Below are 27779 nucleotides of genomic sequence, written 5' to 3'. Positions count from 1 at the left end.
GAGGGTTAGAAATGTACGGCTGCATCCTACAGCTCAGATAACCTATCTTGATGAAAGCAGGTACAGGTGGCGATATTAACGTCAAAATTAATACATTTGTTGCTATCAAAATTCCGTCCTTACAAGGATATGACAAAGACCAGAAACGTCTTGGCTGGATAAACCTGCTAGATCTCCGACCCAGGAATGTTCTTCAAATCTCTCTCAACAATAACTCCTCTGGAAGAATTCAAATGAGCATGGGGCGTAATCTCAATGGATACATTCCCAATGGTTTTCAATTGTAAGAGAAGTTCATCACGAGAATGTGCAGTTGTTTTTACCAAAACGTTCTGAGAGCATAAACTTTCTGACCGACTTCGGTGAGGCAAAAAGAATTAAAAATCGTGGGATAGGTTACGATTGTTATGGTGCTTTTACAACAGTGTAGTCTATGTGGGGTCATTTAATAATTAGGGCCCGGCATGGCCAAGTGTGTTAAGGCGTACGATTCGTAATCTGAGGGTCGCGTGTTCGCATCCCCATCGCGCCAAACATGCTCGCCATTTCAGCCGTGGGGGCGTTATAATGTTACGGTCAATCCCACTATTCGTTGGTAAAAAAGTAGCCCAAGAGTTGGTGGTGGGTGGTGATGACTAGCTGCCTTCCCTCTAGTCTTACATTGCTAAATTAGGGACGGCTAGCACAGATAACCCTCGAGTAGCTTTGTGCGAAATTCAAAAACAAATAAACATTTACTAATTAGATGCATTTTTTACGATTTTTTTCAAGGATTGGGGTATACATAATAAAGAAGTGAAGATTCAGTGCCCACTTGTTCCATCTACCATTGAGGATGCACTACAATGCCAAATAAGGATGCTGCACCAATACTAGGGTTTTATGAGCACTATACCACAAACAGGATCAAACAAAATGTCCACAACAATCATTTAAAACGCTCAACAATGGTACTCGGTTGAATCTAACTCAAAACGACCAGCCAGCTGACCCTGGGGGAGACAAACCATCTACAAGAATTCAAGACTAAATTGGTGTGTTAGGGACGGACCCCTTAACCACCAGAATCCTACCCTCCCCTTCACGAGTCGCCAAGCGCACCGAACACGTGAGTGAATGCTTTGATTCCAGAGGAGGTAAAGTGAAATGCAGAACCTTTCCTAGGAGTTCTCCTCATCACGTACAGAATCCACACCGATGGGTCCCTAATTTTAATAAAATACTGTGTACTATTAAAAACGAATACCTTTCTAACTATTTTAGGTGGCTTAAATGATAATTAAAGCATTACAGTTTTGGATGATTTTAAGTGAAATATTATCTGCACCCACTGTCGCCACCTTGCCGGTTCCTTCTCCTTGCACGGAAACGAAAAGAAGCTTTTGCCCGATGCTGAACCGTTTTTACAAACACAAGCAACGCAGTAAATCATGTTATCATAAAACAAACATAAAGTAGCAATATCAAGACAAAAGAATAGTCTCACAACGTACGTAATCCGAAAAAAAGCACCGATAGATTTACATAAAACACCAGCACTGAAAGCAACAAAATGGTCGGCGCGCAACGAAGCGTGTTTGGCAACTATTACATCATAGTTGTGAAACGTCACGGAAACAGCCGAACGACCGAGAGGAACTTGAGTTCGAGAACCCGCATATTTTGTTTTATTTTTTACTCAAGAACTAAAGTGTTTAAAAACATATCACACAGGAATTATGCCTAACCAAAGTACAGTTTCTGAGGCAATTATTAAATTTGTTGAAAATTCATCTTTTAACAAATCAAATGACTGATTATGAAATGACACTTTCTCAAATGTAGGTTTACTTGTTTGTATGTATGTATGGAACAACGTAGACGTAGTCATGGGTCAGCTGTTTATATAGGTGTGTTTACTTTAGGACAAATGCAAAACTGAGAAAATATCTAAAATATGCACAACCTTTTGTATTTTGTGTAGTCGATTATCTTTGTCATTCGATTTAAAGATTTTGTATTTTAGTTGTTGGAAGTGCCAATAATGACACACTTAGCTGTTGACAAGAAATATCTTGTAAACACGGCAAAATAATTTCAAAATTATTGTCTTGTTTGTAATAAAATATTTTTATTAATCCTTTTAATAACGTACTACAAGTTTCGCCGATAGGCGTCATTTCTATAGTATTTATCCTTGATATAAGCATTAGTTAAGAGATGGATTTTTCTGGACAATAACTCAAGTCCAACTTAAATTTTAAAGACATATTGAGAAGACAGAAAGAAAAAAATTAAGCTAAAATAACCTACATATTTCATTTCCATCAAAAATTATATTTCAGGAGAATAGTGTATTTCAATTTAAGTAATAAGATAATATTATTTTTTGTGTTCACACATTTCTTTACTAAACGTTAGGACCTGCAAAACAGTTAACAAATTATAAAAATCAAATATCGTAAGAGACACGTTAGGTCTATTTTAAAGTTATATCGCAAGTAAATAATGAACTGTATGTTTTATTGCCCACCTGAAACGCCCAGTAATATAAATATTAAGTAAAGTTTCTGCCACAAAGGTCAGAGAAATTGTCAGCTAATCGCATCTGCTCCTTCTGGTCAGTTCAGAATGTAAAGAATGAAATGTTTATAACGAATATTATGTCAAATGTTTGTTGAACTCAGATTTATTTCATTATGATACTTTTTCCAAGTATACAAAACATTATGTGTGTATTTTCTTATAGCAAAGCCACATCGGGCTATTTGCTGGACCCACCGAGGGGAATCGAACTCCTGATTTTAGCGTTGTAAATCCGTAGACTTACCGCTGACGAAACATTAATCTTACTAAACTTGCAAGTTTTAATAAGGTCGTAATGTAAATCTGCTGGGTGAATTGCAATATGGCATATGAAGAAAAATGTATCTTGATATAAGCCACATGAAGGGTAAACAACAAGATTTCGATTAAATGTTCCTGTTATCTGTAATATAGTCGTGAGATCAGATATTAAGTCATAAATTTGTTGGTAGGAGTCTGTTTTAAATTACATCTAGCAGAAATTGCAACATTTAATTCTTTATGTCTAGGAATTCTTAATATTGCTGTTGTCTGTAATATAGCACAAAGTTATACAAAGGGTTATATATGCTTTGCCCACCAGGGGTGTCGAAACCCGGTTTTTAGCGTTGTAAGTCCGCAAACATACCACTGTGGTGCTGGGTTGTTTATCTCACTTAATATTCATTCGTAGTTTGCATTTCACCAACTTAGTTGTTGTATATAATGTGGAATTCGTGAATACTTCATGAGTACCAATGATTACCTTGGTAGGATATTAGTGAGTCGTTGAAACTGGTTTGGATGTATTCATGTGACCAGAATTCATACACAGGTATATTCACTCTATTTACTGAGAGAAGATGAAAAGTGTTATGTCTCCTGAAATAACTCTGGACCCTTAAACGTCACTCATGTTACGAAATTATACTAGAAAGTTGGGCCGTTCCTTGACCCAAATGTCAGTGGAATAAGACCTCTTCAACGTTAACATTATGTTTATTTATTTTTAACTATTTTCATACAAGTAAATTAAGTACAAGTCCTAATTTAATCGTTTATAAATTACATCACTTTCTGTTTAGTGTATAATATATTGATAATGTTTAATAACTTTACTTGCTCGATAGTGTTACAGTGACTTAAACTCGTAAAACATATACTTGGTTTAAGATATTTAGCCTGCTACTCGTTGATGAACTTCCTAACGTATCAAAGTTTAGGTCTTAGTTCCCAACGGCATTAATTGAAGAAGGAGAATGAGAAAACGCCCGAAACACTAGGACTAAGTGAATGATTATTTATATATATATATATATGGTCCTTTTATTAATAATTAATACTTCAAACATCCTGTTATGCATATATTAAGGTTCTTTTTAATAATTAAACGTACGCTATATATTTTACTTTTGCACTCAAGGATAGTCTTTTGTAATCACTTGAAAACCGTGCAAATTTAGAACAAAACGCACGCAAGAACTATTTGATAAAACTTCATGGTCCAAGTATTTAGTCTCCTCATTAGTACTGACGTACATCTAATTGCGTGAATGTTAGATTTAGACTTGATCAAATAAAAAGCTATCTGCCCATAGCATAAGCAAATACTCTCTATATTCAATACGTTCCTATAATTTATAATAATAATTATGTTTCTGTTTTATTTTCTTCGTTTCTGGACTTTTCTCTGAAAGCTACACTAAGACTATCTGCACTGCCTGTTCTTACTTTAGAAGTGATAGACCAGAGGTAGTGCAGTTAATCAATAGATCTTTTTTTGATAATTTCTCCAGTAATAACGAATTACTATGTTATCAACGATACGAATAACGTTTACTTTCAAAATAGCTCAAAACAAGTGACTCTTAATGGAAGGTAGAAAATATACGCTCATTACTTTTAGACTCCAAAGCTGTCTAAGACGCTTTGAAGTATGACACTTATAAAAAAAAAAACTGGTTAGATTCGAGGTGGAATTTGTGTGGAAACAAAGACCCGTTTTATCTGAATTGAGGTTAACGCGTTTACATTTTCATGTGGCAAAAATAGTGAAAAGTATTTAATTTCAAGAAGACGTTATATATTTTTATAAATATAAAAGATTAATCGCTCGTTTCTTTGGACGATTTATATATGCTAATACGGTAGTGCGTAGCTGCAAATGCCAGCCGTGGCGCCACGTTTAGCATGATGTTTTTGATTCACGACGAAACTCCGATCACTTGAGAGTTACGAGAATGTTAAACGAGGTAAAGCAAGAGAACAATTTTTTTTTTAAATGGCACATTCAATCTTCTTCGTGAAATAGAGAAGCTTTCGCAGTATAAAGTTTAAAACAGCAACCTTTCCCAAAATCACGTTCTAGCCGGAGGTGCCCTCTGACCCCAAAATGCACCATTAAGAAGGCGGGCACAAATACATACATATATTGTGGCTCTGATAATAAAATAACAAACAAGAAATTAAGATCTATCAGATTACACGTTTCCAGCCAAACCTTTCAGTTAATGGCTATTTTTGTGGGAAGGATGGCTGGAGTAATAGGGTTCATAACAATCTCATGTATTTCAATGTCTCCAGTTCCAGCGAGCTTTACTGTCTTTAAACTACTGAAACTTGTTCTTGGAAACCCACGTCCATGAGTAGCCTAAAAACTTGTAATTGAAAAATAGGTATTAGAAAATACTGCATTACCATTTGAATCAGATTCAGCGTAATCTATTATAAAGTACAATTAACTTTATTATTGTTTCTATGCACAAATTTTACCATTATTGGAAATATATACGTATCATTGGTTCCAAACCCTCTGATACTCAAAAACTAACTTTTTGTACATTACATTCAGTAACGAAGTTTAAATACGCATACTTTGCAATTAAAAGACATAATTGTGTATAACTACACTTATCTGTTGTGTTTATAGGTATTAGCCAATGACACTAATTTTGATTTCGTGCTTCTAAGTGCCACATCGCCACATCTATGACTATCAAACAAAATAATAATCTCGAATTTTTTCCAGATAATTTCATTTAAATGATTTATTAATAGAAATTAATCTATTTTATGCTTTGGTACTACGACATATTTTGATTTTATAGATTATCTATATTTATAGTAAATTATCTAGGAACAATTTAGTATTATTTATACCATTGTAAATGTGTACAAACTACTATATCTTTAGTGGTCCTTTATTAGTTATATAATTTTGCAAAGATAAATTCCATTCTTATTCATATTGTATAAGTAACTAGTTCCTAGTGTCTTTTTTTTTTCTTGTAAAGCAATTTCGTTTTCTTGAATAGTTTTAATATTTTTCATATTGTATCTATAGTTTTTATACTTTTCCATTATTGCTTAAGCAAAGATGTCTTCTACGATTCTGAGAATTAGGTGTTGATTTTTTATTAGCACCTTTCCTTATTTCGAAACTACTTGCACTATTTGCTGGATCACAGATTAAATATCTGTACGTTTCTTTGTTTGTAATTAAGCACAAAGTGATACAATGAGCTATCTGTGCTTTGCCCACCATAGGTATCGAGACCTGGATTCTAGCATTGTAAGTTCGCAGACATAACGCTATGCTACTGGGAGGCATATTTGTACGATATTGTATCAAAATTTCAATTTTTAATCATTTTAGTTTTTCTGTTCTCAATTCCAGCCACTCAGGCGGTCATATAAATTGCACATTGATCGATTGTATTGCACTGAAGAATGTAAAGCACAGCAAGAACATATTTTTGATGTTTTCTTCATCGCTTCTCTCGAAATGCTAAAATCTTGCTCCATCTTTAATTTCTTACTATGCCTATAGATGAAAAGATATTCCGATGATGATGTTTTAAGTTGTCAGTAGTCCACAAAAAAAAGCGGAGAAAGGACCTTTTTCAATGGATGATTTAATGCTTATTTAGATGTTGAGCTGTGAAAAAAACAAAAAAAAATTATTTTCTTCAATTAGTCAGTTACAATTATTAACGAAGTCACAAAACTTCTTGATTTTGCTTTATCGAATGAGCGATATCAAGAAACGTTAGTATTTTACGCTGACCAGTGAATTCAGGATATAAAGAACTTAATTGAATATGTAAAATAAATTTACTCATTATCTATGTGAAAATAAAGAATATTTCAAGGATATTTTCTCTTAGAATGTATAGAAAGATCCTCAAATATATACACATCTTTCGTTACAAATCAAAGGTCTGTGATCTTTTTACGTGAAACCCATGTTTTATCAAGCCGAATATAGTATCATTAATATATGTAAGTGATATAACAGACTTAACAAACGTACTGAAACATTTATTGAAAAAACTTCAAGATACACTAATATGTAGCTTACATAAACTTCTTAGCTTATAAAAATAATTAATTAGATTTGTTTGTTTTGAATTTCGCGCAAAACTACTCAAGGGCTATCTGCGCTATCCGTCCGTAATTTAGCAGTGTAAGACTAGAGGGTAGGCACCTAGTCATCACCACCCACCGCCAACTCCTGGGCTACTCTTTTACCAACGAATAGTGAGATTGACCGTTACATTATAATGACCTCACGGCTGAAATGGCAAGCATGTTTGGTGCGACCGGGATTCGAACCTGCGACCCTCGGATTAGGAGTCGAACGCCTTAACACACTTGGCCATGGGGGGCCGCGTGAATCAGATTTCATACAACTTTTGTACATTATGTTCATTTTACAATCTATTCTTTTTAGTTCAGTATGCAATATCTGAATACAGTTTATATAGATTAATATTAGTGCATAATACTTGTATTTTACTGAGTTTATCATACATTACAACAAAAACATTTTACGTCACTACCTAATAAGATTAAACTGTGCCTGAATATTGCACACCATGAATATCAGTTTGTAAAAAGTATGTTTGAACAACTATAACAAATCTCCATTTATACTTCTGATATAAATCTCAAGTTTATCATTAACTGGATATAGTATTATTAATATACGTCAGTAGAATCTCACATTTAACAACATTCCTGAAGTATTTTTTTAACAAAACTTTAAGGTATACTAATATACTTTTTACAAAAACATCTAGTATATAAAATATTGATCTGCAACCCAGTGTAATAATACTGCTGTACATACTTGTTCTAATATGATATTAGTCAAATACGATACATAACTGCAAAGAAAACATAAGGAACATTCTTCAAAGTGATTTGAAATAATTTGATATAATTTTCTTTACTTTAAAAACTCAACACAGTATATCATGGGTTTCAAATCCGAAACTAAATAGACTGTCCCCTATCGTGCCAACATTATATCTTGACTCTCCCGTTAACCTCTTCTATCACTTAAAGCTGACATATTTCACCATAGCCTAATATGCTGTCATCAATATATATATATATAATCAGAGAGTTGTCAAGTATCACACATACAGAAACATTTGTGAAAAAAAAAATTTGAAAAAGATGACTTTATCTAGCATTTATCATCGTAATGGGTATACATTCCACTTTGAAGGTGTTAAGAACAAAATCTGTAAGTCATTGGCAAAACATGTAAATTTTGTTGATTCTTACAATAAAAGCTATGATTTACAAGAAAAGACAATTATTTCACATACACATATATTGATGACACCATATTATGTTATGGTGAAACGTACAGCCATGTGAATAAGTTAGGACACCCTATGAAAGCCTGTGTATTTGTGTAACATTTTTGGATATATAGATATTTAATCTCAATTTCAACAATACTGAGAGATTATAGGAAAAAACTAAACAATTAACACTGAAGAAAATACTTTTCAAGATCTTCTATAAATGTAATTCTACAAAAATGCATATTCTAACTGAGGAAAAAGTTAGGACACCCTACCTCCTAATAGCTTTGGCTGAAATAACTGCAGTGAGACGCTTCTTGTGGCCATCTACCAGTCTCTGACATCGGTCTGAAGAAAGTTTGCCCCACTCCTCAATGCAGAATTCTTTCAGCTGTGAGATGTTTGAGGGGTTTATTGCACGTACAGCCCGTTTCAAGTCACCCCACAGCATCTCAATGAGATTAAGATCTGGGCTTTGACTCAGCCATTCCAGGACTCTCCATTTCTTAGTTTTCAGCCAGTCTTTGGTGAATTTACTGGTATATTTTGGGTCATTGTTGTGTTGCAGGGTCCAGTTCCGCTTCAGCTTTAATTTTCTTACAGATATTCTCACATGATCCTCAAGCACCCTCTGATACACAGTAAAATTCATGGTGGATTCTATGATTGTGAAACCATGGCACTTCCCAAAGCAGCCCCAAACCATGACACTTCCACCTCCATGCTTTACAGTTGGTATGAGGTTCTTTTCCTGGAATGCTGTATTTGGTTTATGCCAAACATGTCCTCTGTTCTGGTGTCCAAATAATTCAGTTTTGGACTCATCTGTCCAAAGAACATTATTCCAGAAGTCCTGGTCTTTGTTTACATTCTCTCTGGCAAACTTCAGTCTGGCCTTGATGTTTCTCTCAGAGAGCAAAGGTTTCCTCCTTGCACACCTCCCATGCAAGTTAAACTTGTGCAGTCTCTTTCTGATTGTAGAGGCATGCACTTTCATATCAACAGTAGCCAGAGCCTGCTGTAGGTCCCGTGATGACATGTTAGGGTGTTTGGAAACCTCTTTTAGCATCTTGCGGTCTGCTCTCGGGATGAACTTGCTTGGACGACCAGACTTGGACGTGTTGGCAGTTGTTTTGAAAGCCCTCCTCTTGTTGACTATTTTCCGGACAGTAGAAGGGCTGATTTTAAAATCTTTTGGGATTTTTTTAAAAATCCTTTACCAGACTCATAAGCTGCTACAATTTTCTTTCTGAAAGCCTCAGACAGCTCTTTCGCTCTCGCCATGGTGCTCACTCTCACTTCAACAGTCAGGAGCACATCAAACTAAATGTCTGAGGTTTAAATAGGGCAAGCCTCATTCAAAATGCTGAGTAACGATCTTCTGATCATGTGCATCTGGTGTGATGCACCTGTGTGTGAGTTGAGCCATTTTAAGTGGGTATAAATGTGGGGTGTCCTAACTTTTTCCTCAGTTGGAATATGCATTTTTGTAGAATTACATTCACAGAAGATCTTGAAAGGTCTTTTCTTCGGTTTTAATTCTTTAGTTATATTTCTATATTATCTCAATATTGTTAAAATTGAAATTAAATATCTATATATCCAAAAATGTTACAAAAATGCACAGGATTTCATAGGCTGTCCTGACTTTTTCACATGACTGTATAAGTTATAAGAGATAGGGAAAAGGTAATGTGAGAGTCAAGATCTAATGTTCAGTACTACGGGATCAGTTAATTTAGTTATAGCATATTAGCTCAAATCACTTTGGAGAATGCCCCTGATGTTTTTTAACGTTTACTCTATTTGACTAATAACATGTCAGCACAAGTATCCACAGCAGATATTATTAGAGTGGGTTGTAGGCTAGTATTTTGTAAACAATATATTAGTATATCTTGTAGGCTAGTATTTTGTAAACAATATATTAGTATATCTTGTAGGCTAGTATTTTGTAAACAGTATATTAGTATATCTTGAAGTTTTATTAATAAATGTTTCGCTATGCTTGTTTGTGTGTGTGTGTGTTTTTCTTATAACAAAGCCATATCGGGCTATCTGCTGAGCCCACCGAGGGGTATCGAACCCCTGATTCTAGCGTTGTAAATCCGTAGACTTGCCGCTGTACTAGCGAGGGGCGGTATGCTTCTTAAGTACGTGCTTGTTTGTACTTGACATGTATTAATGATTAGCAGTATCGTCCAGGTTTTCAAAAGAAACTATATTCTTTTTATTTGCCAATTCCATATTTCGACAGATAAAAAATATTTTGTGAATTTATGAAAACAATCCTTAGGTTTGTTTTTAAACATAAAGCATGAACTTGTTCCACATCAGTTCTTCCTTGTGAACGATATTTTTTCTTTCTTCACTCCTAAGGATAAATAGGCCCTTTTGAAGAATATTTAGATAAGTCTAGCTCTATCTCCCCATCCACATTATACCTTCTTAAATATTAAAATTTCATACATAAATATGAATGTAATATTACATTGAATTTACTATGGTCTAAATGAAATATATTTTTATGAATGTAATATTATATTCACATAATGATATTGAAAGTATGAAGTATACTAAAAATATTGTACATTATAATATATATATAAAATACCAATTTCAAAACCAAATCCAAACAGACATTGCTAAGTGCTTAAAAAATTCAGGGCTAAATACCATTTTAGGCATTTTATTATGATATTCATTGTGATATTCTATTTTGGTTTTTCAAAATACCAACTGAAGATTCGATTCACGGGCTCTGTGTACCAGTTCCTAGTGACGTCTCTGATTAAAATCATATCTCAAATTATTGCATAATGACATGTTATCACTAAAAATCTGCCCTTTCAGGACAGATATTTCTTTGCAAATAAAGTAAAACCTTATTGACTAACCGGTTATTCTATAAACTATGCTAACATTTACAAAAATTAAATGTGGTTATCTTCAGAATAATGAATTGTTTATACCGATTTGGTAATTTGAGTATCAGGTGGATGGAAAACGATATTTCTGATCCGGATTTACATTTTAATATTACCATTTGAAAAATGAGACATTTCTGTTCTTGTTCAGCTTCTTTTAATTTTGTTTCCAACATAATACTCAAACCGGAACTGAGGGAGTCTTACAATACTTTTCAAGGACTCATCTTACTAAAAGTTTCAATATCGATAGTTATCTCTGTTGCAGAATTTTTCTTTCTTGTTGACACATAATTTGTTTTGAAATATACTGAAGCTGAACTACTTGGCTGAACAACGAGATACTTATAGCTTACTTAAATATTTTATTTAAAGTTATTAGAAACTTTTTAAATACAGTTGGCTTGTTGATGATGGCGGTAAAACTTGTGTGACAACTTAAGAAACGCGTCATGTAACTAATGTCAGATAAACAGTAACAACTATTAAAAATAACTATAGAAACCGTTTTATTTTTCACAGTTTCGTCTTGCATTCTTTGGGTAAAGTACTTTATATCATCATAAATAGTAGTGATAAGTCTTAATAGCTTGAATAATCACTTTACCCATAAATTAAATGAAACGTCAGTAGTTTTTACTTGTACAAAGAACAGAAATGATAATGTCAAGTGTTATAAAAAACCGATATCTATTTGTTACTTTGAAACGTAACTTTCTCTTCAACTCATGATTCTTTTCATCAAGTTTCGTTTTAAGGAGCTTTTTATACAAATATTTATGGTATTATTATAAAAGTATCTCTTTTCGACATGTTTAGTGGATTTGTATCCGATAAAAATTAGTTTTTCATGTTTAATGTAATAAAGCCTTTTTTCAATCTTCTTTTTTAAGGTTTTTAACTTTATACTAATAAAATTAATAAAGCTTCATGTTATTGTCAAATACACATGATATTTTTAACCGACCAGTGTGTCTTTCATTGTAAGACCTTCATACAAGTAACTGTTAGGGTGAACATGATATTTTTTGATAACGGACCAGTGTGTCTTTCACTGTAAGACCTTCACACAAGTAACTATTAGGGTGAATAATCTTTTGATAAGCTTTTAATATGATACATTGTATATCCACTGGGCTTGAGATAACAACGTCAATGTTTTTCGTTTTTTATTATAAAAGTTTAGTATAATATATTTTTGTGTCCTTAGAAATTACAGTTACCAGAGTAAAAGTGTTTAATCTTTTCATAAACTTGTCGTAGTACATTGGCGTATCCTCAGGAGATATGTCTAGCAGGATCAAATTGTTAGGGCATTTTATAAGATATTACAAACTATTGTCGTACTCAAGGGTGTTACAGCTAGCAGAGTCAAGCTGTCGGGCTGTTTGTTAACACTACGTAACACAATTTTTACTTTTTCTTGTTCCTAGACAGAAAGTGTTATTTCTCAATTGCTTATACCTAAAGTAAATGGAAGAGACCTATTTTTCTCTTCAAACTTTGCTTTTGTGACCTGGGAGTGTATAACGAAAACATGATGAGAGACTATATTTGGGGGCTGATACGTGAGAGTGAGTTACATTACAGTCGCAAATCTCGAAAAACTACTCACTTCTAAACATTTTTGTATAACTTTAGTATAAACACATGTAAATCTTGATTCATGTGTTGTCTTATTCAGACCTTATGTTAATGAAAATGTGAAAATTTGCCCATTTTTAGGTTAATTTCTAAATTTCATTATCCAGGTTACAAAAGCAAAGTTTGAAGGGAATAATGGCCATTTTCTGTACTTTTACAACATAAGCAATTAAGAAATAATACGTACTATTCAGAAACAAAATTTGTGTTACATAGCGTAATTTCTCATTACACTATATTGTGTTCACAGAAGCTACAACTGACAGAATCAAACTGTCTGTTCTTTTTGATAAATTCTCATTATAATATATTGTTGTTCACATATGGGCTACAGCTAGGAGGGTAAAATTCGGTCTTTTCAGAAAATTCTCAAAAAGAAGAACACAGCCATTAATGTAGTCGCTGCTAGTAGGATAACATTAGTCTGATCTCAGAAACTGCGTAAAATCTATTGAGGAGATTCAGTTTTATTCTAGTATAGAATAATTAGAACCATTAATGTTTAAATTATTACATATTATGTAAGCATTACAATCATATATATTTTAAGGTTATTCACTTTCGTTATTTTATTTTTACCTGAGCAGCCAACAGGCTTTATGGACTCTCCCATTCCTTATTCCCAAATAGAAGATGTCTACAGCTTAGCCAGATGGGATGCCAGCCAGAAGTACTGCATTAGAATTATAATTCAGAATGGATCATTATTGTTACAGGTGAGATTGCTGTCATTCTTAACGGTTTTTTAACATTTAATATTTTTTGTCATTTAATTACTTTGGATTCGCAACTATTTTGTTATTGTTTATTACATTAAACATCATTTTGATTGGTCTAATGTCGTAACAATTTTTCAGCTAGTTTATCTGTAGATTTCAATATTTGGTTGTTTTTTATTTGCCATGAAGTAACAAACCATTCTTAGTTAACTTTTTATAACCATGTGGTTTTAAACGATTAGAGTTGCTCATCAACATACAGTTATTAGTCGTAAACAGGGAATTACTTTCCAGTAATGGATTAAGCTGATTTTAGGTTAATCCTCTCACAACTAGAATTTTACACACCATTATGAAATATTTTCTTTACCATTAACGTATTAATCAATGTAAGGAAAGGTTGTAACACGATCATTCTTAGCTACAGTGAAACAGATCATTTACTGATGCCATTCGTGGATCTGAGAAACGAAAAATATTCAAACTTACCTTAAAAGTTATCCTTTTGGCGTTTCATTAAGCAGCCATTGTTTATATTTTAAAGATTTATTAAGTTACTTTGCGTTCTAAGTAAATGAGTGATAATCTTACTGTTTGTCAATGGTACTGATTTTGTTAAAATACCATTGTACGTCAGTAGTACTGATTCTGTTTGAGTATCATTATCTTACTGTCTGTCAGTTGTACTGATTTTGTTCGAATATCGTTATCTCACTGTCTGATTGTGGCACTGGGTCTGAAATTCGAATGTAATAATCTTACTTTCTGACAGTGGTACCGATTCCATTCCATGTCTGATGTTCGAATATCATTATTTTTATGACCCGTGACTCAAAAGGATTGTAAATTATGTTTACATTTTTCATAAATTATTAAAGTCAAGTTGCAAGATATATTTTGAAACAATTAAAAACGCTCATTAAATCAATCTTGAATTCATCCGGTATTACTGTTCCTTATCAATGAAAGATTAAGTAATATATTTAAATAATAATAAGATAACTGAGTTACGTTCTTAAATGTGTCATGCAACGATCACACAGTAACACTTGGACTATCTTGAAATAATTCAGTTACAAAATGTGTCTAAACTACTGCACTAGTTTCATAAATAAACCGATTCAATTTTTTTCCACATATAATTTACAATTCATCAAGTTTTTCTTAAAAAAACAAAAAACATTCTCTTTAATATGAACGTCATTGATTAGATGGCAGACCTTCACTAGGGCATAAAAGTATTAGCGTGCAAAGAGAAATATAAGTAAAAACTCTCAAAATTCGGTGTCACAGTTACCATGGGAAGCAAAAATATACTTTTGTATGATTCCTCCAAGGGATGATAATCCCCTCTTGTTCGGGAAATGTTTGATTTAAAAGTGAACTAACCTTTTGACGATAATAGTATAGAATCCCTTTAAGCTGGAAGAATACATTACTTATTAAACCATCATACTGTAATTGCTGTATCAGGAAGTTCTGTAACTTGTTTAAGGAGATTGCATCACTGGTAGTTGTAATGAACAAAAATGTATCATCAGTACCAAACCCGTTCTGTTCACTCACTTTTGTGACGATATATTTTGTAACCACGTCTCGTGAACATGCTTTTATTATCGCAGTGATACGTTTATCTCTTAACTTGTTTATTAGTCTCAACGTATCAGTGAAAATGTTTTGTTTGTTTTTGGTTTTTTTTTTAAATTTCGCTCAAATGTACACGAGGACTATCTGCGCTAGCCGTCCCTAATTTAGCAGTGTAAGATTAGAGGAAAAGCAGATAGTCGTCACAATCCATAGCCAACTTTTCGGCTGCTCTTTAATCAACGAATAAAGGGACTGATCGTACATTAGAACGCTCCTACGGCTGAAAGGATGAGCTTCTTTCGTTTGATGAGAATTCGAACCTGTGACCCTCGGATTACGAGTTGAGTGCTCTAACCACGCGGCCATTCGTGAAAATATACACGAATGGTTAGCTTCATACAGCTGTCAGTACATCTGAACTGAAAGACCAGGGAAGGCAGATAGTCAACAGCACCAACCGTCTACTTTTTTAATAGTAGGATTTGGCCCGACATGGCCAAGCGTGTTAAGGCGTGCGACTCGTAATATGAGGGTCGCGGGTTCGCATCCCGGTCGCACCAAACATGCTCGCCCTTTCAGCCGTGTGGGCGTTATAATGTGACGGTCAATCCCACTATTCGTTGGTAAAAGAGTAGCCCAAGAGTTGGCGGTGGGGAGTGATGACTAGCTGCCTTCCCTCTAGTCTTACACTGCTAAATTAGGGTCGGCTAGCAGAGATAGCCCTCGAGTAGCTTTGTGCGAAATTCAAAAACAAACAAACAATACTTGTAAAACAGAGAAGAAGGTCAAAGCGTTGTTTTCTGCTTAATTAGTAAAAGTGTTGATACCCACATCAACTGTCATGATATTTATTTTTACTCTTTTAGGTTTCTCGTCATCACGAATATTTTGATTATTATTCTATTAATGATTATTTTAAAGTTTAAAAAATAATTAATTGTTCAATATACCAATTATAAAGGGGCAGATGCTAAACACAAAGTTACAAAATACATTACGTGTATTAAAACTTGTTATTCAGTCCGGCATAGCAAGGTGGCTAAGGCACTCGTCTCGTAATCTGAGGGTGGAGGGTCAATTCCCCGTTGCACCAAACATGCTCACCCTTTCAGCCGTGAGGACGTAATAAGTGATGGTCACTTCCGCTATTCGTTGGTAAAAGAGTAGCCCAAAGGTTGGCGGTTGGTAGTGGTGACAAGCTGCCTTCCCTCTAGACTTACACTGCTAATTTGGAGACGGCTAGCGCAGATAGCCTTCGTGTAGTTTTGCGCGAAATTCAAAAATAAAAGTACGCCAATTAAGAAAAGAAAACCTCGTCAGAACATGTACGTCAAACAATTAATTGCGTACTTTTATTCTTATGACACTTTTAACATCAGCGTTAAAGAAGAACAGTTATCATAACTTTTGTCAAAACCTTTAACATTAACTTGAACAATTGAAATTTCAACGAAATAATAAAGGTCAATCATGCTAGAAGACACTGATAAAACAATTTAAAGAAAAAGTGTCCTTGTAAAAACAGGACAATTATGTTGTTCCCAATCCATTCCCTTAGATAAGAATTAAACGTTTAATTCAAGTAAACAAATTAAAGACGAAACATATGGCACTTAAAACTTCCTGCAGGTGGTGAACGTTTGACGTCATTTCACACAACAGTTTATGATGTATGACTAAACTAACGAGTTAGAACATCCGGGTTCTCTGGAAATGCTTTCCTTAGCTTGTTAATTAGATAAAACCAATTAGTTCGATTTCACTAAGAATAAAATATGTGACAAGTAAATGCATTATTTTAACAAAGATAATAACTACCATACCACATGTCTTACCAACAAAATTAGAGCGTGGGTGAAAAGTTATTTTCGGAACTAAATTACACATTTTAACACTAATTTGTAGACTAACGTTGCAAGGCAATAACATATAAAAGTGGAAGAAATGTCAAAGGACTCTTGCCGGGCGTGGTTTAGCGATTATAGTTGTGGGACAGTGAATTCGAGGATTCGTGATTTATAGTTAGTTACTGTAAAAACACGCTTCGCACTTTAGTGTCACCGGTGCTCTATCAGAGTGACAGTCAAATCCTACTATTGTTTGTTTGTTTTGAATTTCGCACAAAGCTACTCGAGGGCTATCTGTGCTAGCCGTCCCTAATTTAGCAGTGTAAGACTAGAGGGAAGGCAGCTAGTCATCACCACCCACCGCCAACTCTTGGGCTACTCTTTTACTAACGAATAGTGGGATTGATCCTTACATTATAACGCCCCCACGGCTGAAAGGGCGAGCATGTTTAGCGCGATGGGGATGCGAACCCGCGCCCCTCAGATTACGAGTCGCACGCCTTAACACGCTTGGCCATGCCGGGCCACACTTTACTAGTAAAAGTGTTAATACCCATATCAGCTGTCCTGAGATATATACTTTTACTCCAGCCGTTTTGAGATATATTAATAATCAAAATAATTCATTGAGTGCACCCTATAAAATGCAATGCTGTCTTTTAATATTTGTGGTGCATAATGGAGGGTTTTACACATTTTGGTAAAAGTTAAGAAAAAATACCTTAAACAATATTCTTTTACATTTATTTTACTGAACTTTTAGCAAAATCTGTAAAATTTAAGATAATATTTTAACGATCTTCAATCTTAACATTCGTTTGTGCTTTTTAGATTAAAATTAAACAAAATTACATATATATTTTTAATACAATGGTTTCTTCACAAAAATAGATGTAAAGATATATTTTCTCTTTTCCTAAAGGTCCGGCATGGCCAGGTGGTTAAGGTACTGGACTCGTAATCTGTGGGTCACGAGTTCGAATCTCCGTCACACCAAACATGCTTACCCTTTCAGCCGTGGGGGCGTTATAAAGTATCGACCAATCATACTATTTTTTAGTAAAAGAGTAGCCCAAGAGTTGGCAATGGGTGTTGATAACTAGTTGCCTTCCCTCTAGTCTTACACTGCTAAATTAGGGACGGCTAGCGCAGATAACCCTCGTGTAGCTTCGCGCGAAATTCAAAACAAACTAAACCTTTCCCTGAAAGTAACGTAATATATGTTTTTTTTTTCTATCAATATGACCGGGTGTGGCCTAGTAGTGAGCGTGCCAAAGCTTTAACATGTCCTGTTCCCTATAAAAAAAAAAAAAAACAACTTTGTCTCTACATATTAGGGCTATCAGTGGTTTATAACAGACTGACAAATTCCAGCATTCGAATACAGTATTCGAAGAGTTAGCATTAGTTGTAATTAACTATCTGCTTTTTTATATTTTTACTTTGCAAAGTTGTAAAAAACAAAACAAAGGGTATATGCCGTTATTTTGATATATTGATCACTGAGAAGACAGCCAGTCAGTAGTGCCCTACCATACACCATTCATAGAGGGATTGACTCTTATTCTAATGACGCACCCACAGCCTAAAGTCCAGGGAATATTTTGTAGCTTTGTACGGATTCGAACCAGGCTGGCCAGCTACAAAATCTGGAGCTGTTTTCTCTCTGTTATATAGCCCTTATTTGACATTATGTATTTACGTCAAAAACGAAAAACTAAATCTTATATATTTTGTTTATTAAATATGGCAGTTTAACGAATTATGCATGTGTATATAAATATATATATATAGAGAGAATGCATTTGACTTTGTTGCAAAAACAAATATTATATCTGTGAAAAAGTGCTAAATCTATCTACTATGATTAAGCAGATAATATAAGTTACAGGTCTAATAGTCATTTTTATTTTTTGTTCATTAATAAAAGAATAGAATTTTTGCAATATAAACAATACAGTTTACCTCTACAGTTTCGTCACAAAATAAAATACTATACAAATTATATCAAAGAATTGGCACCTTGAACAATAAGATTGACAAAACGTATCTTCAAGTTTTTATGTTTTTTCTGATTAAAATGGGTTTTGGAAATTACGGAATTGTAATAATATTTTATTTATTTTCTTTTATTATCATACATATATTTTACAAAGGAAATGTTTTCAAAATATCTGAAGCTACAAGCATCAAATGCTAGAACCAGAATTTAATCAGGTTTTATCTAGTTAAAGATAAAAATACTGAATGTAGTGACGTATTATTGGTAAGATGTTGAACAAAAAAGTTCTGTAGCTGAACATTTTGTAAATGTTCTTTTTAGCCACGGCATAACGGCTCATACAATGGCTGAGTTTCTCTAAGTAAAAACTTTTAGCTTATTGCTTCGTCATCTCTTGACCAATTTGATATCTAATTACAGTTTTTTGAAGTTAAAACGTCAAACCCTTTTGATTGATGTGTTTAACCCACTCAAGGTCTCATGAATTAATTTCGCCTGATCCTACCTAAAAGAATTTCACCTTGAAAGTAGGCTGGTAGAGGTTCTAATGAGTAATAAAATCGGGTCAGGTATAAGAGCGCACAAAAAGTTGACTAATAAAAAGGACAGAAAGGTTTCATAGATTGATTTACTTTATTCCAGCCTTGAACAATTTGAAGTTCCGCAGCTACTGAGGATTCCCTCTTGTTTGAATTTTGGTGATACCTTTGCCGAATTGTTTTCGGAGGTTTAAGTTACATATATATATAGTGATTTATGTGCAGTTATTCTGGTCATTTAAAAGAAGTAACTTTATACACGTCACCGATAAATTCATCTGTCAACTGAAATGTGTGTTTCTATTGTGATAAAGATGGAGTTTTTCCTAAGACACTTCTGATGAAAAACGCTATTTATATTACCCGTCTAGCACAAAGTTTACCAATGGCGAGTAAATACACTGAAAGCCCAGTCCAAATTGATTGCACACTAACCATATACACTTCCTTTGTTTCTCTTTACCACAGGGATCTTGATGATGCGCCATATTCCCATTCTTCCAAACTTTTCGAAAGCCCGAAGATGAAGAACAAACAAAGAGTACTTGTTGCTTGAGCTATATTTTCTCCTTTAATAGAAAGCTTTTGGAAACTAAAAAACAAACAAACTTGGTCAGCAAGCATGTTCCACTGAGTACACAAACCATAACTCATGGTGTTCTGTTGTGTTATGCAGTAGTGAACTGTAATTTGTCAGATGTCATTTCTAGATCATAAATGTAGATTATTTTGTGTGGTTAGGCTTAAAATATTTCACCAATCATCATAAAGAAAACTAGTGAAAGATATCAGATGAAAACAATTTTACATACAAAATGATCACCATACGAATTAGTACTGAGTCACACTAATTTTGAAAGAATTCCTTAAAATACTGTTTAATTCACAATGACATTATATTTTAAAAGACAGATTTAATTTGAATAAATAAATTATTGATTATAAACGACTATTATTGTTTTAGGGCAAAACTACACAATGGTTTGGTTTGCCTTAAATTTCGCGCGAAGCTACACAAGGGCTATCTGCGCTAGCCGTTCCTAATTTACCAGTGTAAGACTAGAGGGAAGGCAGCTAGTCATCACCATCTCTTGGGCTACTTTTTTACCAACTAAGAGTGAGGAAAGAGAATACTAAAAAAATGGAAACGTGCACTACTGAAAACGCCCATGATATTATTTAATTGAGGGTACTTATTAACAAATGGATAATAGGACAATGGACACAAAAACATCACCAATATTGTAATTATTCAGCTAGTTGTGTGTGTTTTTCTTATAGCAAAGCCACATCGGGCTATCTGCTGAGTCCACCGAGGGGAATCGAACCCCTTATTTTAGCGTTATAAATCCGTAGACTTCCCGCTGTACTGGTGGAGGACATTCCGCTAGGAACCGCTGTGGCCTTCTGTGTATTTTACTTAGAAAATAGGATATTTCCCCCAATTTTTTTATCAGTTTTCTAGACTTACGGACTTACTGTGCAACAAGTAAAACATATGATGCTGAATACGATACAGTATGTAGAGTTTTCTAGAGTGAACAATATAGAAAGAAGTCTAATGGTAATATTAGGATTTAGCACGATCTCGTATTTTTTAAGGAACATTTTACTTCTGTTGGTATTTTTTTTTATAAAATAAGTGTGTGTTTCGAGTCCAAATAAATTAGTTATTGTATTCAAAATGTTTATTTCCCTAGTGTTTTGATGAATTCAATCGCTATAAACGCAATTCAGAAAATGTTTTCATGAGTCTTTTTACTTCTGTAAACATAAATAATGAACATAAATTAGTTATTGAATTCAAAATGTTTATTTCCCTAATGTTTTTATGAATTCAATCGCTATAAGCGCAATTTAGAAAAAGTTTTCATGAGTCTTTTTACTTCTGTAAACATAAATAACGAACATTCTGAGACATCTTTTTCTTCAGACATTAATTGCAATTTTTTATAATCGTATAAAACTTCGAATTGAAAACCAAGTATTGATGAAATAAAATTTTAGTTTTAGTGAAAACAGTTAATTTTTTCACAAATATTTAATAATTATTACAAGTATTAAAATCATATATTTGTGACGATCAAGCTCTTAAGTCAAAATAAATTGGAAATGTCACATACATGGCGCACATAAAGGGCCTTGCGCATTGCTTCGATCAATCTATTTGAGAGTTTCCATAGCAACACTCTTCGTTTTAGTATACGTTCTCGTTTCTGCTATGTTGGGGAAGCTGCTTGATCTCACGAAGCAAATTACTTTAGCGAATTTCAGTAACTACATTTGAAGATAGTACAATTATTATTAAACCAAATAAATGTTTTTCAAGTTTAAAAGTTTTAATTAAAATATTTGTTTAAAATATCAATATAATGGTAGCCTTTGTTTGTGTGTCTTGATTGTGTGTTTTTGTTTGTTTATTTTTGTTGTCAGATTGAATACTATTATTCTATTATTTCACTTTTATTAACCTGTGCAAACTTTGAAAAGCTCAAATACGAATTCATTTTTAGTGTTAACGGTCAAATTGCTTTTATCTTCAAATCAACACTTAAGTACATATACATGTTTCTACACCAGTGTCTTTCACGTAATACCTCACACGTAAGATATTTAACATTATTACCAATACACCATTAAACATTAGGTATTCGATATTTTTAAGCTAAACAACACCTTATGCGACACGTAGGATAACTTAGAACTATCGGCCAGACGGATGAATATTATTTACTAATATCCACTACTTTTAACCAAAAAGTGTAATTTACTGTTTCTTTTATAATGTACCTACGACTGAAACACCAAAGTGTCTGTGCAGTGACGTATACTGGACTCGAACTTTAGCTCTTTCGATCCCCAACCTGGCGCTCTAACCAGCAACCACACAGGATTTTGGTAAGTCTGAAGACTTATAACGTTAAAACTCGGGTTTTGATATTCTTGATGGTCAAAACGCAGGTAGCTTATTACGAAGCTTTATGCTTAACAAAAAAACAAACAAATTAACCTGTGGGCTTGGTTTTTTTATTTGAATAATTTGCAGACATTTTAGAAACAATTAATATTGTGCCTGCGTATTAGTAATAGATTTATACTTTACATAAAGTAGTTGAATAAAGGCAATATCGTTGTTACAAAATGGCGATTAGGTTTATCATTATGCGTTTATCAAATATGACATCTGTTGAATTGTCATAACACAAAATGCAAATTGTTGGTCACTTTTAATATACGTTCATCATAAAGAAAATATCCTGAAACAGGGTTATATACTTCAAATCAGAAACTAATAAGATAATGAATTATTCGTAATTCCACTGCAGTAGCTATCTGCAGGTAGTCTTCAGTATCTGGTTGTACTGGACACAATGCGGCTTGTCTCTCAAAAATATCTCTTATACGTTCGATAGGATTAACAAGCAGTGAGCATACGGATAACTCCGTTAAGACAACTCTTTGTCCTTTAATAATTTGTTCGACCATACAAGATAGAAACAGCCGTTATCTCCTCGTTATCTGAAGTCAAAGCTAATTGAATCAATATATATTAGCAGATCAGTTTAATCACCAAATAATGTCGACTAGTCTACGAAGATGTGGTTGTACCTGGTCCAGGTTTTCTACAAGTACGTGAAGTTTATTATATGTACATCAATGACGCGCGACTCTTCTGTAAAACGACTAAAATTGTTTCATGAGTCACTGGTCCTTTGAATATGGTTTTTACACCAGTAAGTGCAAGTCGTTTTGCGCATTTTTTTCTTTTTTTTTTTTGATAGAGGATTCATACTGAGTGAAATGGACAGTAACTGTTTCTGAGGTAAACATTTGTAGAAGTATGTTGCTATGTATACAATCTACTTATGCAGCTTACTTCTTGAGAATGGCGTTCCGTTCCTTTCGTATGCAGGCCAGTTTGTATCTGTCTGTTTATTCTTTGTTGATACTTCGGTTTCAAACCTTTTCCAGTTTGAAAAAGATAACGAGATGTTCAGAAACATACTGTTTTTCTTTATTCCGCTAGTGACGGGTTTTATATTAACCGATTGGGATGAATGTAAAAATATCGACAGTTTTTGTGTTAGTTAAATGGGCTGAGTGTAGAAGACAAGACCAAAATTATCAATCCGAGAGATCTGGGTTAAAAGTCATGTGATTTATTATGTGTCGCCTCAGGTACGAAAGAAAAGCATGACAATGCAGAATTCCGTAAATGTAAGACGAAATATTTTGACCTGTGAAAACACACTAGTTCAGAAAAGTATAAACTTGAAACAGACAAAAAGGTAAAATGTTTGAAGTTATTGAACTAATACGGCCCTTTTCAGGGAGGGATGGTTTGGAACTTATAAATCCAGTGTTCACGAAATCAGTCGTGGGGAGGAAAAGTGCTGTTAGTAAACCCGTTCTCAAAGGACAGTAGCTGAAAGTTCTACTTGCTGTTCCTGAAATAAATTCTGCATTTGTCCTGTCAACAGTCTAGTGAATCTGAAAAAGACAAAAAGAGGATATTAATTACAGACCAACCTCGGGAATTCCATGGTAACGCACATAGTTACCACGAAGTTAACTTGTTGTTCCAGAACTGGTAAGTATTACGTCAGAGCGACCTTGACTAAGCTGCTATGTTCGTCTTGTCCATAATGTTTTGAAGAGTATGGTGCAGTGACCGAAGAGGATTACTTATCTATTCTTTAATCAGGAGGATATTCTGGCCAACCTAGTCAGTGACTGGTAGAACATAGTGTCATCAGGTATGTTAGTCATGCTTTGTAGAGTAGGATGTAGTAACTGAGGAGGATTAACCATCAATTCTTCAATCAGAAGGATTTTGTGATCGACCTAGTCAGTGATCGGTGGTACTTAGTCATCAGGTATGTTAGTCATGCTTTGTAGAGAAGGATGTAGTAGCTGAGGAGGATTAACCATCCATTCTTCAATCAGAAGGATTTTGTGATCGACCTAGTCAGTGATCGGTGGTACATAGTCATCAGGTATGTTAGTCATGCTTTGTAGAGAAGGATGTAGTAGCTGAGGAGGATTAACCATCCATTCTTCAATCAGAAGGATTTTTGATCGACCTAGTCAGTGATCGGTGGTACTTAGTCATCAGGTATGTTAGTCATGCTTTGTAGAGTAGGATGTAGTAGCTGAGGAGGATTAACCATCCATTCTTCAATCAGAAGGATTTTATGATCGACCTAGTCAGTGATCGGTGGTACTTAGTCATCAAGTGTGTTAGTCATGCTTTGTAGAGTAGGATGTAGTAGCTGAGGAGGATTAACAATCCATTCTTCAATCAGAAGGATTTTATGATCGACCTAGTCAGTGATCGGTGATACTTAGCCATCAGGTATGTTAGTTTTAGTTGCTTTACTCTTAGGTTTATCATAAGACTTCTGAGGGAAAGCAGAATATCACTGTAGGTTATGCTGGGCAGGTTCGTCACTTGGAGATGCACAGTCGTCAACAGAATTTGTCCTACTTCTGTTCCGGACTACAGATTTGGGTCTCAGCTGGTATGGGATCGACCCACCATTGAAATTTCGAGTAGTACTAGTGTTCTATCTTGGTAGGGGTTTTTGCCCTAAAACTCTAGGAAAAAACTCTAGCTGGTAGCACGTGGTTTTAGGAGAAGTGACTAGAACTTTCACTTGAAAGATGAAATTATTTCAATTTTTCTGGACGTGATAACAGGGCATATGGATGATTGATGGATATTTCACATTTAGGTTGTATCAGATTTCTTGAGTACTAAGGGAAGAGTTCAAATTCTTTGGGAAACAACATACAAAAAGATTATTACCGATCTTTATTGGTGAAGCGAATGAACGTGTATTAAACTAATGGTAGCCATAATTCCCTGATTTCTAGACCTGAGCCAGTGTATAATAGGGGTCCGGCATGGCCAAGTATGTTAAGGCGTGCGACTCGTAATCCGAGGGTCGCGGGTTCGAATCGCCGTTGCACCAAACATGCTCGCCATCCCAGTCGTGGAGGCATTATAATGTGACAGTCAATCCCACTATTCGTTGGTAAAAGAGTAACCCAAGAGTTGGCGGTGGGTGGTGATGACTAGCTGCCTTCCCTCTAGTCTTACACTGCTAAATTAGGGACGGCTAGCGCAGATAGCCCTCGAGTAGCTTTGCGCGAAATTCAAAAACAAACAGTGTTTAGTAAAGGTTTTTATTGTATCGAGGTAGAAAAACTTTTATTTTTCTTGTTTTCCAAAGTTTGTGTAATTTATTATTCTAGTTTTATTTCAGTATGTGTTTTGTCCGGTTGACAAAGTATGTCCTGAGTTTTCATTAGTCTTCTGCTGTCTTTGTGTTATTTTATTCTCACCCCGCGCTGTCTCCCGATTCTCCAGTGTAGATATTGTTACAGGACATGGAATTTCATCGATAACGTGTTTGTGTTTCTCGTTTGTCAGTTTCTGTATGGTTTTGAAAGACCTTTAGTTTTGGTTATACACTTTTAACTTAACATTAGAGAAGTAACTAGTACCATTAGTGTTCTGTTTATCATGTCTCCCTGTTGTTTATCAGGAAACTGGTGATGACGGCAGAGGTGTAGCTGTTCTGTTTAAAACACTTTTTGATATTTTGGTGTTCTGTTTTATTAGCTGTTTCATCGCAAATGTGTTTAGCTCTATTGTTTCGTGTTTTGCTGTGAATGTAATGCATCTTGGGCGCATGACTAGTTTTGATAAATGTTTTTAATCCTTTTTACACAGACACAACATACAGCTGAGGAATGATTTCTGGCTAATTTAAAACACTTTTCCAACTTTAGCTGTCTTCCATTCATCCGAAGGCTGTTTGGATGAATAAAACTTCTAAATGTCATCTTTGAGGCTCTACCTACATAAGGACGCGAGCAACCTGAAACACTTGGCACTCTGTGATTTGCTTCAAAGCAACTATTGGTATTGAATTATACGAGTGTATTTGCCTTATCCTGAAGTTAATGTAACAAGTGCTAAGGACTTTCCTGGTTTAAATTCTTTCAGTAATGAAAAGCAATAGATTAAATAAGTTATGGTGATTTAATGGGCAGCATTGTTATCTACTACATATTCGGCTGATTTAGTATAAAGATTTTAACTGATCTATCCTTTGTTCAGTTTAAGAGTTTCTTTATTTTAAGATATAGGAATAATATTTTTGTGATTAGCATAATTAGCTCAACAGGAGAAGAAATAAAATCTTATATTAAGCCCGGCACGTTAACCACTTGACCACGCTCGGCTTACATTGTAGAATGAGTGATAAAATGAGTTACGGCTCTCTCACACGCAAAGCATTCATGTGTGTAAGTAAATTGTTTTTATCAAAAAATAACCATCTGTGGCGAGCAGCAACATTGATAGTTCCACTACGCTACATTTGAAAAAAGTGTTTAAGTAAAAATTATTAATTCTAACTTGGTCTGGAGATTTGAGCACTTGACTCGCAATCTGCTAGTTGTGAGACCAAAACCCGTCACCGAACATGTTCGCCATTTAAGTGTGAAATTACTATAATGTAACGGTCAATTCATTGGAATATAGCCCAAGAATTGGTGGTGTTGGATAGTTGTTTTCCCTCTACACTATCACTAAAAATAAGGACGGCAAGCACAGATGTTTTTTGTGTAGGTTTACTTTTGTTTGTTTGTTTGTTTTGAATTTCGTGCAAAGCTACACGAGGGCTATCTGTGCTAGCCGTCCCTAATTTAGCAGTGTAAGACTAGAGGGAAGGCAGCTAGTCATCACCACCCACTGCTAACTCTTGGGCTACTCTTTTACCAACGAATAGTGGGATTGACGGTCACATTATAACGCCCCCACGGCTGAAAGGGCGAGCATGTTTGGTGCGAACACCCTCGACTCTCGGATTACGAGTCGAACGCCTTAACACACTTGGTCATGCCGGGCCCGTGTAGTTTTACTCGCAATTCAATAAAATAAACAAATAAACAATTATAAATTATATCGGTATATAGATATCTCATTTTATACTTTGTGTGATTTCTTCTTTTCCAGCCAATAATTGCTGAACACTTTAATTCTGTTAACAGCTGTGTATCAAATTAATTGATACAAAAAAGATGCATAGTTATTTTTCTGAGTGCTTAACCTTATGTTTTGATGTAATATTAGTGTCAGGGTGAATGGCGAAATTTAAATTGCTTTGACACGTCTTATTTACATTTCATATATTTGACATATCAGTTAAGATATAAGGAGATTTCAACTGAAACAGCGGTAAGTTTACGGGTTTACAACGCTAAAATCATGGGCTCGATTTCCCTCCATGGGCTCAGCAGATAGCTCGATGTGGCTTTACTGTAAGAAAACACACACGCGCCAACTGAAAAGGCCCT

At 34.4% G+C, this 27779-nt stretch overlaps 1 protein-coding gene across 5 annotated transcripts in view; it reads left to right on the top strand.

The window, feature by feature from the left end:
- LOC143230905 (C-Maf-inducing protein-like) overlaps positions 1 to 27779 on the top strand; it is a 142210-nt gene that overhangs the window by 38845 nt on the left and 75586 nt on the right. For all 5 annotated transcript variants that reach the window (XM_076465203.1, XM_076465204.1, XM_076465202.1 and 2 more), the window contains one exon: positions 13303 to 13431. In XM_076465203.1, coding sequence (XP_076321318.1) covers positions 13303 to 13431 — 129 coding nt within the window. The remainder of the gene's footprint in view (positions 1 to 13302; positions 13432 to 27779) is intronic.

The sequence above is a fragment of the Tachypleus tridentatus genome, chromosome 10 (genome assembly GCF_004210375.1).
Source record: "Tachypleus tridentatus isolate NWPU-2018 chromosome 10, ASM421037v1, whole genome shotgun sequence".
Taxonomy (NCBI): domain Eukaryota; kingdom Metazoa; phylum Arthropoda; class Merostomata; order Xiphosura; family Limulidae; genus Tachypleus; species Tachypleus tridentatus.
The sequence above is the reverse complement of the archived record's forward strand: the minus strand, read 5'-3'. Positions and strand labels throughout refer to the sequence as shown.